This window comes from Amblyomma mixtum, chromosome 2, assembly GCF_055824585.1.
Source record: "Amblyomma mixtum isolate Tamu chromosome 2, ASM5582458v1, whole genome shotgun sequence".
NCBI lineage: Eukaryota > Metazoa > Arthropoda > Arachnida > Ixodida > Ixodidae > Amblyomma > Amblyomma mixtum.
The window spans coordinates 14,605,969-14,621,055 of NC_143013.1; the positions used below are offsets into that span (position 1 = coordinate 14,605,969).

Sequence of the window (15,087 nt, forward strand, 5' to 3'; positions counted from 1 at the left end):
CTAAAACAGGCTAAATCACGAAACCCAGCCAAGGAGAGCCGATCCAAGGCAATCCAAGTTATGTCGCAGGCAGCTGCTGTGTTCTCGCGCACAGTACTGTAAGCGACGAAGTTTTAAGCGAAGGAAAAACGTTGCGTTCGTCTAAAGTGGCAAAATGGTGTGTGAAAAATGTGAAAAGAAGCTCGGAAAAGTGATCACTCCCGACCCATGGAAAGCCGGAGCCCGGAACACTACTGAAGGTGGCGGCAGGATGATCAACGAAAACAAGGCGCTGACAGCAAAGAAGGCTAGGTTCACTCCTTACGGAAAGTTCGCCGAATGCCGCATCTGTCGCCAGAAGGTGCACCAGGTTGGCTCCAACTACTGCCAGGGATGCGCGTACAAGAAAGGCATTTGCGCAATGTGCGGCAAGAAGATTCTGGAGACGAAGAACTACAGGCAGTCATCGACTTGAATGATGGATACCCGGTTCAAGGACTCCTGCGCCATACACCATCATCGCACGAAGCGCCCTTTATTCCTGCTATGGACCCACGTCAGTGCTGCGCACACACGTCACGAAGAGACGTTGGCTGTGTTGTTCCAAAGTTGTTTATTCACATGTAAAACATATTTACAAAGGCGCCCACTGATGCACTAAATTGCCGTTCTCTTCCCTCTTTCTGCGGGCCTACTGTTTGAACACGGTCAGATAAAATAAGTTACGTCTCTGTCGGTGAAGGCCTAGTAGTTGTAATAAATAGATATGTACAAAAGCTATGTTCTTTTTATCTTGCATTTGCTTAGGCATTATGTGCGAACGCTAAAATTACATTAGTTTGGAAAAACATGTGGCCAAAATTCACGAACTTAATTCCTTCGTTTGCTACAGCAGCTGGTTTTTAAAACAGTTATTTGACATTTGAATCTCCAAGTGCTACATGACCATACAGTTAAGTTTACTTTGTGTTGCCAATTACATGGAGCCATCATTTGAGGGATGACAAAAAATATGCAAGCCTACTCGTTCAGCCCACATTTGAAAGACATTTTCTGTGCACATTTGCAGCGCCAATGCCTGAATCGCAGCACAATTTCCAGTAATGCAATATCCTCACCAAGTGCTCTTGAACTCCAAAACGCCTCTTTCCATTTTGCAATGTAAGCCTGTACATTCTCAACATAACCACATGCATCATTTGCCATCTGTGCTACTGGAACTGACTGCGCCTGGCAGACATGCTCTAAATTTGAACATATCACGGAAGCATCAAGAGTAAGAAAAAAAATGGCCACGGCAGTGCCATACTGGTTTAACAATGCTAGGTATTCCAGAGCCCTATGGGGAAAGCAAACATGTCAACTTGTTAAGGGTCAGAAAAAATTTTGTACATGCACAATTTCTTTTGCAGTACATTCAGTGAAAAAAAAAAAAAGTAATATAGGAAGGAAAACAACGCTTTGTTCAACGGGCCTACTACTGATTAAATAACATTTTTCAACAGAAAAAGACAGACTGGCTGATCTGTCTTCAATATAAATCCCATCGTAAATGAATGGCACGTCCGACCAAGGTGGTCACCATCCCTAAACCTCTTTGGGCAAAACAACTTTCCGACGAGGAACAATGCACAGCCTTCCTTCTCGACCAAGTTGACTGCTGCCTACAACAACCTGGTTTGAAGGCAAGTAAGTCACTCGATGGGCATTCAAATAAAACCGGGACACTCTGCAGCACACAACCAGTCCACATGTGTGCGCATGTTTGCGTAACCACTGCGCCAGCGCATGTGGCTGGATCAAGCCATGTAGATGAACTCATTAATGTTTTCTTCGTCCCTACGCATGTACTTGTGCTCTATAAGCCACTCAATCTGTTCCTTGATCATCTTCTTGGAAGGCAGAAACATGTTCTTCAGTATCTCCACCAGCTCTGTCTGCAGTTGGGCATTGGTGATCCGCTTTCGCATCTTCATGATCTTCACAATGGCTTCCTGGGGGGGGCAGAGGCAAAGATGAAAATAACTTGTAGAGAGCTGGATCATACCATTTATGCTTCAGAACTAATTTCCAGACGGAAACTGCCCATGCGAAATGAATAGCTGGGGCTGTATTTTGTAATTTTTTATTTCCATTTCATTCGGTTGCGACGTCAATCATGACAAAAGCAACAGGCAGTGTGGAAGTAACTGACTAAATGCAGGAGGCATGCTCCAATTTCTCTTTACGTAGTCGCACTCGATCACTCAGTGGCATCGGCTAGCACCGACAAACAGAACTCTACCACGATCGCTGCTTGTAGACTACGGTGCTGCAGTTTTCAATCTTTCGAAAAAGTTACCTGAGGTCAATCTGGACAGCTAATTTTGAATATCATAAGCATGCCTACTAACATGGCAGCATGGGGATGTTTATAAAAATAAATGGCAGCATGAGTGTGCTTGTGCAGATATAAGCATGATGTAGTTTGGCAAGGCCTATGTAAACGCCAAGCTGCACCTAATGACAGACCTCCAAAAGAAGGGATAACAAAATGTTGCAAAATGCAACCCCTGCTTGGGCCGAGAGCAAGCATGAAATGTCAGCAGAAGGTAAACCACAATACTATACCGCAACCATGTCATACCTGGGGTCATTGACTGTGCTCCTCTGCAGCAGCGTAACCAACTAATATAGCACACACTGATGACGTATAGAGCAGAGCCTTGTGGCTAAGCTTGCTTCGTTTTCACTGGATTCCTTCCTTGCAACTTGCACAACCCCACCTATGAGCGTTTCGCATGAAGCACAACTCCGTTCAACTTTTGTTATGGCTCTTTATGGCGATGTTGATGTTTGTTCGGCAGTAAAATGTTTATTGCCAAGAAATTTGGATTTAAAAATGGAACTGTTTTTTTTTTTTTTTTTCCAGAGACTACACTCAAACTCCCGATGTAAAAGGGCTCAGTGATCACTGCTTCAAAGTGAATGGTGGAGTAGTCCATCCTTGGGAATTTACATGCAAAGAACTTTCTTGACGTCACTGCAGTTCGCTTGCATAAAAATCCAGGGGCAGCGATGCCTGTATTTTATTTTCTGCCCTTTTCTGGGCTCCATTTTCAAGCAAATGTAATCTTAGTCATTAAAACACAATAATCTATCAATACAGGCTTCAACTTCTTCAGAGTCCCTTTAAAGGTGCAGTGAAGAGGAATCTGAACTCGTCTTTTTGCCGCGGGAACTCAATCCACGCGTTCCGAGCATCCTTAGAAACTTCGATTTATTGCCCTGTGTGGCCGATTTCCCTAATTAAATCGAATTAAAAGTCCGGCTCCCGCTTTTTTTTTTTATTCTCCCCGTACGGTGGGCGGAGTCGACCAACGCGTGGAGTGCCTTTCACCCAGTCCCATGGCGGCTTGCCGCTCTGCCATTGGCGGAGTAATACGTAGTAATCCGTACAAGCAAATAGTCCGCGCGTATTTTTATTTTTGCGGGCTTATTTTGCGGCTATATTATCTGCGAATGAAGCTATTTATTCACAAAAACCTAAAAAACAAAATAAAGCGAAATCAAAGCCTCCACAGGGCTGGCTGAAAGGCACTCCATGCGTTGGTCAACTCCGCCCACCGTACGGGGAGAATTAAAAAAATAAAGGCGGGAGCCGGACATTAATTCGATTTAATTAGGGAAATCGGCCACACAGGACAATAAGTCGAAGTTTCTAAGAATGCTCGGAACATGTAGATTGAGTTCCCGCGGCAAAAAGACGAGTTCAGATTCCTCTTCAGTGCACCTTTAAGATCACATTGTTTCAGCACCTGAAATTTCTAACTCTGCCCAACTTTTGTGAAACAAATTTATGCCTGCCGTGTGTCTCCACACGATGTTTTCACCGACGTATGTTCCATGATAATGTGAAATGGCATTTCAATGATTTCATAAGTCAAGCAGCCACATTTCAAAACAAGCTGCTCCATGAAAAGCCATCACCATCACAAAAAGCAGAAACAAAATGTCATACTTGTGTTCTTAATATTCTGAGTTGAACTATGCTCTCATTGTCTTCCTCTTTGCTTTTCTCAGTGGACAGCTGAAGCCTTCCAATCAAGTTAACTTTGCCCCGTTTCTGAACTTTGCCGTTCTTTCTGCAAATGGAAAAAAAAAAAAAAAGAAAGCACAAATGCAGAGGATTAGAAGTGCTGTAAGCATTCAAACATGTTACAAGCAACACAGGGCAGCAAAAACATGGCTCACATGGCTGCAAATTCTTGGTTTACCCAAAACTGGGTGCCATCTTCAAAGTCCTTGGGTGACTTTGCTTCGAACCCGCACAAAAGGACTTGCCGCTTCAGTTTGGGAAAGGCAACCAGTGACTGCGACAGCAATAAAATATCAGTAAGAAACCAACAAGCAAGACTACTGCAACGAAGCAGAAATGCAGAAATGTAACAAAATTTCTAGCAATATACTTGGAGCACTCAATTTTTTTAAAACAAAGGACAACAATGAGTCAGGTACACTGCGTTTCTTGCATCATTATAAATTATTGCTTCATTACAAATGCTAAAGTTTAAATTACCTCTACCACTGCAGTCATGTATATATTAAAACTACCTCGCTTGAGGTACAATAATATTCAAAACTCAAGAAACTAAAATAACAGTCCTTTGATACTGAATGTAATATGCACATCACAGTGCCAACCAAAGCTTTCAAGAAACTCTGTCAATCTGTTCAACCAATGCCATTGAAGTAAACACAGATAATGTGGTCATTTCAAGAATATTGATGCCCATGACAATGCAGTACAACATACCCAAAGCGTTCGCCGAAGCTCGGCATCGGGAAGTTCTGTGGCTAGCCGGAGGTTTTCAAAGGAGATGTGATCGTATGGCCGCTGGTTCCAGGCAAACATGACAGCCATTTGGAACGTTGTCACATCTAAGTCAAACTTGCCCACTTGGTTACAAAATGTGATCTGGGAAAAGAAAATGGGAGAAAAAAGGAATACAATAGAAACGTTACTCCCTCCCTTTTCTCCTTTTTCTGTTGGCAGCACTGCCATCGGCCACCAACTTGAAAGCTGGAGAAAAAATTATGGCTGAGGCTTAGCTAAGGTTAAGCCTAGTCAGATGCGAAGCATATTGGTGGCTAGGCTTGGTAATACATGGCTTTCCTTGGTTGCATACTTGGTCATTTTAATACAACCACTAGAAGCCTTCGTTGTGGGGGAAGACAACGGCACGGCTACAGCGGAACGCCGACTAACCCCGAGACGCGCGTTGGGTGAGCGCCTGGATTGCCACGGAAGCCGCGTCTGCCTGCCCGGTGGAGCGAGCGTTTCACCTACACCGAGTGTGAACGCGTGTTCGAAATGCGCGGGAATGCCGCTCGAGGACATTCCGGCGACTGTGCGATGGCATCGTCACGACGACGTCCCGGTGTCACGTGGTGTGACGTCAAGGTGTCACGTGGTGTGACGTCTAGGGGTCCCACGCCGACGGAGTGAGTGGTAGCTCTAGCAATATGCTTCGCATAAAAACCCCGCAACAAAGATCTCTCCCTCACAAGTCTGTACTGACAAAAGCTGTTGCATAACTTCTGACTTGTCGCTCACTTGCACAGTAGAGAGATAATGTGCTTTCATTGTGTTTCAATCATAAAACAGCACTGCACCTTTTGGAGCACACAGGTCATGCAATACTGGAGCACACAGTTCACAGTCAATTCTGTACAGTCATTACTTCTCACCAAACCTCACCCTCCGCAGGCTGCTAATCTTCAATAATCAAATGTAACATACAAGTGCAGTTCCAGTGTCTTTGAACCTGCGTTGTAAGCACAACCCCTCATGTCAAAGTCCTGCTTACATGAAGTAAGCAGCAATTACTGCAGCATCTGTTTGTAAAGCTATAACATTTCCGAAGAAGGGGCTAAAAGGACACTGAGAACAACCAAGAGTTGGCTTGTATGGATAGCACACTGTGTTCTTGTCATAAAGTGGTTTGGTTTGGTTTGGTTTATGGGGTTTAACGTCCCAAAGCGACTAAGGCTATGAGAGACGCCGTAGTGGAGGGCTCCGGAAATTTCGACCACCTGGGGTTCTTTAACGTGCACTGACATCGCACAGTACACGGGCCTCGAATTTCTCCTCCAAAGAAATTCAGCCGCCGCGGCCAGGATCGAACCCGCGTCTTTCGGGCCAGCAGCCGAGCACCATAGCCACTGAGCCACCGCGGCGGCTAAAGTGACTACTCTAACCAAAAACAGAGCTAGAAAAGACCAAAAAATGAAATAAAGGTGCTGCTATCACCTGTCGATTTCGCAGGCAAAATGCATGCATTAACAGCGATTTATGGGCACAGATCCCAGAGGCTACCACGCTACAATGCCATTCTCTTCGAAATAGTGGCAACCAGTCCATTTCAGTGTTGACTTCACGTGCATGAACTAAGTGGCAGGAAGATTTTTAAATTCAATTTTTACTGAGAACAATAATTGAATAGAGGTGCCCTCAGTGTCCCTTTAAAGCCCACAGTGTGTCTTCCAGTTAAGTTCGTAAAGTGCTACAAAGAACAAATAAGCAACATGCATCTCCTGATGCTGGCCATTATCTTCCCACTGGACATTTGCAACAGCAAACAGAAGAGCATCACACGGTCTGCCTAATTCTCCGCATAGGGCCAGGAACATCATTTTGTTTTCATTATGAGGACTGCAATGCATATACTGATTTAACATCAAGTCAACCAAGTCAAATGTTTAGGGGAATCCCTCAAGATGGAGTAGATTTGTTATAAGGGAGTGTAATTACACACTGGTATCCACCCTGGGCTCGCGGGGTTCGAATCCCGAAGGACAAATTTTTCTTTATGAAGTTTATATGGAAGCTGTATATTGCAGTGACAAGTCAGAATGATACGAAATCCAGCCGAAAATGATCGCGACAAAACATACTGGCAGACAACTTTACTGGCAGACGTGGTCACGTCACCCAAAGTTATTCTGAATAAGAATTCAGGCAGACGTGTGCAGATAGCAATGTGACTTGGTGCTAGACTTGTGGTCGAAATTTCCGGAGCCCTTCACTACGGCGTCTCTCATAGCCTGAATTGCTTTGGGACGTAAAACACCATAAACTGAACCAAACCAAACCACACCATAATGATGCTTTGGCTCATGGTTCGGAACCGCTTTATGCGAGAGACCTGCACTCGTTACTACTAAGCTATCTTAACCTCGTCTTGCTTTCCTGCTCACCTCGCTGTCAAACTCATTGAGCACATCCCACTTTCATTTTAATGTGAGAATATTTTATTGTGTCTTTGATGACAAGTAGTTAAGAAGAACTTCTTGTTGGGCGAGTTGGTGCATACTGTTGTAGGTACAAATTGCGCACAAAAGACACACACAGGAAAAAAAAACACGAGGGAGACTGAAAGAGCGCAAAAATTCAGTCTCCCTCGTGTTTTTTTTTTTCCTGTGTGTGTCTTTTGTGCGCAATTAGTACCTACAACTTTGATGACAAGTTTGCTGAAATTTTTGTTTACAAATTGAGGGAGTATATATTTTGGCATTACTGGGCTCATGGTTACTTTTGTTCAAATGAGCACGTAGAGTCAGAGAACATCATGAAATCTGGTATGTTATGGGCTTCCAGATGCATCAAGCTTAGTTTTGTACCTCAACAGCCAGAAGAGAAGAAAGAGTGGCACTTGTACCCAAAGTCTGTCTGTCTCTGTGTGTGGCCTTCTGGATGGATGAGGATTCCAGAAGGCTCCACTGAAAATACCAGCTGAATTCCTCAGCATTCAAAACTACTAAATAACCGACATATGAATATGTTTCACATAGTCATTAGAACATCACCGCAGTGATCGATGCAAGAAAACTAAACATATTCTTGCAAAAAAAATTACAAGGGGAAAAAAATATGCAGCAAGTACCGTTCCATTGGACATATGGTGATACCACTGCAGCTTTCGTCCACTGTGTTTCCGCCTGTAGAACTCCTCCACTTCGGGGATGAAGTCCTCCAGCTCGAGGGGAAGTGACACCTGGACACGTTCGCTCCCCCGGGCCCACGCACCCGCATTCAGGATTTTGATGTTGATTGAGTCTGCAACGCAAAACCACAGGCAATCTGAAGGAAGCACAGAGGTCCACAGAGTGCTGCACTTCAAGCCAAGAAGGGAGGCTGAATGAGAACCACGTAACGTCTCTGGTCTTTATTTTTAAAAAGGAAGTCCTGCAGTAGCTATTAGGCCTTACTGCGCAAAGAGGAAGGGAGGTAGGCTGCTTTTTAGAAGACGTCTACAGTACTGCGGCTCATCACTTCAGTTGGCAATGAGCTCCATTGGCTGGTAGTCTGTAGAAAGAAAAAGAACCAGAAGATAAAGCCTCAAAGAAAACAGGCACCAAAGATGGCCTACACTACCCCTACCTGAAGGCATGATATGAAAGGAACCAATGGCCTCAACTGTGATATCATTAGCATACACACACACCTGGTTTGAACCCACTCGAAACATCTACAACACTTTCACTCTGCATGACAATGTAGTTTTTTCCCCTTTGTCTACAGTAAAAAGGTTACAAAGGAAAGAAGGTGTCCTGCCTATGAATTACTATTTATTAGTATTTGCTTGGATAACATGAACGAACAGGTATAGCTCCTGTCTGCTCCAGAAAGCAGAGCAAAAAGGAAGGATGCAGAAATAGAGAAGATAGAGAGAAATTGATTTGATCACGCTGATGGTGCGCTCAAACATAACAGTCTTGAGTTAGGAGAAATAGCCAAAAAGGGAGATTTATGCCCTAGCTGAGCTGCCTTTCAACCTGCCACCTGCTAGTTGTATAAGTCACTGAATATCCAACGCTTACGCGCACTGAAAGAAGATGAGGGGAAGGAGGAGGTAGGAGAATCAGGCATGGAGTAAGCTGGTTTTCCAATTTCGTCGATAGCCTTCAGTCCAAATTATGACAACTGATCATGTATATTTGAGAATTTTTTCTGCAGCAATTCCTGAATTATATTTGTTTCAGCACTACTTGCCTTTCTTTTGCATCACATTATGTGCAGCAGCACGCCCATCTCAAGCAGTCAGACGAAGCAAGAACAGCCTTGCATGCGAACTGTCAACCAGCCCATCGGATAGGTATCTCTGGCTTCACTTCCCATAGTCAGACTAGACCAGTGCCTCACGTTTGCTGTTCACATGGTTGCTGTGATACCTGGGAACTCACCTGCATTCTCACAACATGTCACCTGTGGCACTGAAGTGGCACAGGGCAGGGTTGGCCATTGGCCCTATTGCTGGCTCCTATGGGGACATGCGGACACTACTAAAAACTAACATGTGAAGCCCACTGGTGACCTGTCGCCATATAGCCATAACACAGTATGGCCTCCTTTTTGTCCGATTTTCACTGTGCTCCATTTAGCTAAAGCAATACGGGCAACAAGTATTTCTCAGCCTAATAAGCTGAGAGCTGAGTTAATAATAACAGTACCTGAAGTTTAACTACCGTATTGTGCGTTTTTATCGTAAAGACTTTCAAAAATTTTCCCGCCTCAACCACTCGCTCGTTTGCGGTGAAACTGTGCACAGAGCTTGCGCAATACGGTAACTTTTGTATCGTAGCAAGTTTTACAACGGTACTTACTTAGTTGAGCCGTGCATGATGCGAAATCGTAGTTGTCTGCGTAGGGATCGTCGAACCAAAACCCTCAGACGCCGTTTTTTCGCTGAAAGGCGGCAGTGGCGCCATCTGTTTTCAGCAGTGAAAAGCGTCACGACAAGGTGCCGAGGTAGCCGAGGTGAGCGTTGCATGAAGCGCGTGCCTACACTGTACGCGTGCCCTTTGAATACACCATTTTTTTCAGCTAACTGAGCGAAAAGAAATATCAGAACAACTGATTAAACGAGGCTTTACCTTTCAGATGATATTATTTGCAAAATCGCCGCGGCACCTTGTCATGACGCTTTTCACTGCTGAAAACAGATGGCGCCACTGCCGCCTTTCAGCGAAAAAACGGCGTCTGCGGGTTTTGGTTCGACGATCTCTACGCAGACAACTACGATTTTGTATCATGCACGGCTCAACTAAGTAAGTACCGTTGTAAAACTTGCTACGATACAAAAGTTACCGTATTGCGCAAGCTCTGTGTGCAGTTTCACCGCAAACAATCGAGTGGTTGAGGCGGGAAAATTTTTGCAAGTCTTTACGATAAAAACGCACAATACGGTATGTTTTAAAGACAGTAAATGCCTTTCAAGGCGACACCTTTACTCAGAACAACGCTAAATGCTCACCATTTATGCCTCCTAGAAACAAAAATTTTATGAATGAAAGAATTCAGGAAAATAATGCCACATATCCTGGACTCCTAAACTTCAATAACACCCACGAGACAAGGGTTACAGAATGAGTTAAATTTGTTTTTCTTTTCTTCAAGCGAAGGTTAAGAGACTAAGGATGCTTTTCTATCTAAGTAGCGATAATCAGTATGATTCAAAACATTCACCACTTGCAAGTTATGAAACCAGCCCGAATCAAATTTCCTGGATATGCAATAGGCATCAGAGGCTTACTAAAACAATAACTCAGCTTTGTTCAGGTGAAACAGTGCTACGACACAGCTTGTACAATGCTTTCCATTGACCTTAACAAAGCAGAACACTGGCATATGTCTAAAGCCCCCTTACTTTCTGCAAAAGATGCCTTGATGCTCACTTTGTTACTGGAAAGCCCAATACTGCAACAACAGAAAGACCCATAATAGATGCTCAGCATTACTCAAAACTAAAAACGTTTCTTGCACTATTAGAAACATTGGTTTACAAAGGTGCCAGTATCCCATCAAAGAATGTTAGCAAGTTGGACAACAAAGCAGGCGTGTGAAGGTATCAGTAGAACTTCGTTTGTCACTAGGGTCTTTACTTTCAAGAGAATTCAGATGACTACTCCATTTGCACGAATATAGCACAAAATGTTTGCCTCGGATCATTTGTTTCAGAGCACACCTTGCATTATAGCCTCAACCAAAGTAAAAAGAAGTAAGAATTAATTTTTTTTTTTTCACCAGCTCTTCAAGACAGCTAAAGCAACCTTCGCCACCAGGCTTATGAGCTGCGTGGAGAAGCCAACTTTTCAGTGACCATAAAGCCAAACACATGGTTTTTACAAGGGCAAAGGAGACTGTGGCTTCAAACTAGGAAAGAATGTGGCATGAGCTGCTGACAAAAAGCTGGCACTGGAAAAGTTATCTGGCATATAGAAAGCATAGAAAGCTGAAGGGGTACAGAACTGAGAACCACGAAATACCAAGCAATGGTAGCACAACAGTGACAGCAGTCGCTGCCCTGTGGGTAGCTTTGCTGAGCTAGATTGTGTCATGCACATCTGCATTGTCTCTCAAATAACTTCCGACGTATCCACTGCTGAGTTTCATACCCATACCTCAGGGTCCAACTAGCAAGGCATGATTGAGAATCTAGATAGGCAAAGCAGAACTGCGGGTTTAAAAATCAATATGAAGATGGTTTGGTTGGTTTATGGGGTTTAACGTCCCAAAGCGACTGAGGCTATGAGAGACGCCGTAGTGGAGGGCTCCGGAAATTTCGACCACCTGGGGTTCTTTAACGTGCACTGTTAATATGAAGAAATTTAAACAAACGTTCAAGAGACTCTGAAGGGAACAACTGTTTATGATAGGCTGCAAAGCATTCCAAGTGGTAAGGGAATACATCTACTTAGACCAGGTAGTGATCGCAGATCCGGATCGTGAGAATGAAACACTAGGAGAATGAGAGTGCGGTGGAGGGCACCTGGCGGGAATTCTCAGGCGATTAATAACAGTCAACCAATATCCCTCAAGAGGAAAGTATTGTAAGGTAGGATTTCACTGTATACGTGTATGTGCTCACAGTATACCGGGTGTTTCAGCGAACACTTTCAAAAATTCTCATAAGTAGAATTTTCTTGGTAACGATATGGCTTTTGCAGCATAGTATTACCAATGTTGGCGGACACCAGAAAACCGGTGAATCATATTAGGTAGTAAACTGGTTCACTAATTTTTAATAATTAACTTTTTAACTATTACAGCTAGGCTCGTAGTTGCAATTAGATATTTGTAGCCGGTCATTAGTAATAGCCATATCAGTTTTTAGAATTTCGAAAACACAATTACCCTCACCGCTGTGGCTCGACAAAGTTTGGCTGCATCGTGCGAAAAATACATGCGCTATCGAAAGCACGCAGGCAAAGCATCCCCTCCAGTGCACGTAACTAGTCGAAAAAGCCAAATTTTGTCCAGCCACAGCGCCGAGGATAATCGCATTTTCGAAATTCTAAAAACTGATATGGCTATTACTCATGACCGGCTACAAATATCTAATTGCAACTAGGTGCCTAACTGTAATAGTTAAAAAATTAATTATTAAAAATTAGTGAACCAGTTTACTACCTAATACAATTCACCGGTTTTCTGGTGTCCACCAACAATGGTAATACTATGCTGCAAAAGCCATATCTTTACCAAGAAAATTCTACTTATGAGAATTTTTGAAAGTGTTTGCTGAAACACCCGGCATGTAACAGAGGTACCTGACCAGCACTAACCTGTATGGTAGAAAGAAAAATGATAGGATAGGAAGAGAGCAGAGTGGATTAGGGAACAAATGTGAGTTGACATCGTAGCCAAAATTCAAGATGAAAAAATTGGCATGGGAAGATATGCAATAGTCACTTTCTGCAAATATCTTAAATTAGTTGTTTTTGCCATCATTCTGTCGTTCCTACTGATGTCTGTAACAGCAATAACATACAAAAAAGAGAATGAAGCTACTAGTAAGCTATTTTGTGAAAAATGCTCATATACATGATTTATTGCAAACAGCTACATGATTTGCTCATGTCACAGAGCAGTTTTTTGCACAGACAACATTCATGCGCTGAGAAATGTTGCGTTACAGCATTCTGAATGAGTAGTACTGTATGTAGCTAAGTGCCATGCAGACACCGCAACCGAGGGCTCCAGATTAATTTTGACCACCAGGGAGTTTAAGCCGGCATGGAGATCTTTGGGGACGAAAAATCTAAAAAAAAAAATCAATTTTTCAAAATAAGGATTTTTGAAACCCGCAGTCTATATTCTACCTACTTATGAAGTTCTTCATTTCTTGGATAAAGTATTAGCTGTAATTTCAATCTATAAGTGCAATTTATATCACACCTCTGTTAATTTTTTCTCCTTTTCACAGAAAATGTTTGACTGTTTGCAACTTTACAACAAGGATCTTTCAACATCTAGAGCAGACAGAGCAATAGTCACGCAACATGCAACATGCTGCTAAATGATTGAAGCATGCAATGTTAGGGGCAAATTTCTCAATTTATGCTTGCTTAAAAAGTTTTTTGTACACTTTAATTTGGCCTGCTCGTTAACCAGTTCTATCAGCACAGAACTTCTACATGCTGTAAAATAACTAATATTGACTTACTCTGAAAAGTACTTCCAACAATGCATTCCTTGTAATACTACCTAATCACATGTTAATAATAGTTTTCTGACAAGTGGCCTTTCTTTTTTATCTTTGCAAACATAGGAATGTAAATGTGTAACATCTTGAGAAATAATTTACATGGTTAAAAACTGACTGCATATTTGATATAAGCCTAACAAACTGAATATGACTGTATGATTGCATTACACTTGATCCCAAAAATAGCTGAAAAAGCTTTAAGACCCCCCCCCTAACGCGCAATAACATTGCACAGCATGCGGTTGATTATGTATTTTGACTCCGTCCAAAACACAGCCGCCAGAGATGGGATGCAATACAGTCGACGTCCGAAAATTCGGACGCCTGATTTTTCGGACTTTTTCACCGTACCGAGACATGACCCATAGAGCCAATGTATAAGAAAGCCTGAAATTTCGGATGCACTGCAACTGACCACTCGATTTTTCGCACCTCATTCGCACTCGCCGTCAATACCCAAGCCGCCATATAATGTGTACAGTGGAACCTCATTAATTCAAACTGCAGGAGAGATCGAAAACTTGATCAAACAAAACTAAATTCAAGCTTAAAGGGAGCCTCTTGCAATGCTGAAATTCTCCGCATGTCGGCACATTGTGCTCGCATGGTTTCGAATTCGTACTGTTCTTGAATGTCTTCCGCCGTACGAACTTGAACCGTAGTCTGAGGTCACGAACTCATCTGTGCCGAGTCTTTAGTCCCGAACACGGAACACGAATACGATCGCGGAGGCTACGCGCACGCCATGGCCTCCGCGATCGAAGCGCGCTTCGGGCGCGCCGCCGGATCTTATCGCGGCCGCGATCTGCTCCGGCGCTGCGCCGTTCGCGGAGGCCACGCGCGCGCACCGGAGCTTCGAAGTGCCCTATGGATGGCGCCGTGATCATTATCAACATTTTTCGCGGTCGCGATTTTCCGCTGTTCACATCGGCATCAGTATCGCCAGCTCCAGCCTTTCGTGGCGTGTTAGCATGCGTGTTAGCGCGTTCGCCGTGATAGTGGCTTTCGCGTGCTGCCGCCGAGCTTCGCAGTTTTAGCGCGATGGGCAAGCACCTTAAGCTACACGGCTGGGAGTTAGCTCTCTAACGCGGTCGGTAAGCGTGCGGCGGGCGGGAAATTCGACGTGGACGAGAAGTGCGTCCGATGATGGTGCAACCAAAAGAGAAACACAAGCTGCAAAAAGCGCGCTTTCCAAGTCAAGGCGTGCGAGTTTCCTGAACTGGAAGAAGAGCTGCTCCTCTATGTGATGGAATTTCGGAACAACGGCTACGCGTTGACAGCGGACATGCTGCGCGGCTTCTTTTGGCATGAGCGTGCACCAGGGCGCAGCACCAGCTCAGGAGTCTAAATACTTCGCGAGTGACGATTGAACGTAGAATAAATGTCGCTCATCCCTGGTTGGTGTGTTTTTACTTTAAAAAAAAATTTTTTTTTTCGCATATTGCATGTATGGGCCGCACCCCGAAAATTGGCCCTCGAATCTGGAAAAAAAAAGTGCGGCTCTTATACGCGTTTATACGGTATTTCGCGTGGCGAAATAGTCATGAGGAGCTTTAGAATGTGTGCAATACAATTGGCC

The 15,087-nt window shown here is 43.8% G+C and overlaps 2 protein-coding genes across 3 annotated transcripts in view; one reads left to right on the plus strand and one right to left on the minus strand.

Annotated features, from left to right (window-relative positions):
* The first annotated feature begins 33 nt into the window (after positions 1-33).
* Positions 34-663, plus strand: LOC149358493 (cysteine-rich PDZ-binding protein). Its single transcript, XM_089570580.1, has one exon. It carries the CDS (start codon positions 155-157, stop codon positions 452-454), a length of 300 nt encoding a protein of 99 aa, XP_089426706.1. The 5' UTR covers positions 34-154; the 3' UTR covers positions 455-663.
* Cul5 (cullin 5) overlaps positions 574-15,087 on the minus strand; it is a 37,426-nt gene continuing 22,912 nt past the window's right edge. For both annotated transcript variants that reach the window (XM_089570573.1, XM_089570572.1), the window contains exons 12-16: positions 7,905-8,077; positions 4,775-4,936; positions 4,213-4,331; positions 3,980-4,103; positions 574-1,973 (exon numbers count right to left, since the gene is read on the minus strand). In XM_089570573.1, the coding sequence (XP_089426699.1) occupies positions 1,779-1,973; positions 3,980-4,103; positions 4,213-4,331; positions 4,775-4,936; positions 7,905-8,077 (773 nt within the window). In that variant the 3' untranslated portion in view covers positions 574-1,778. The remainder of the gene's footprint in view (positions 1,974-3,979; positions 4,104-4,212; positions 4,332-4,774; positions 4,937-7,904; positions 8,078-15,087) is intronic.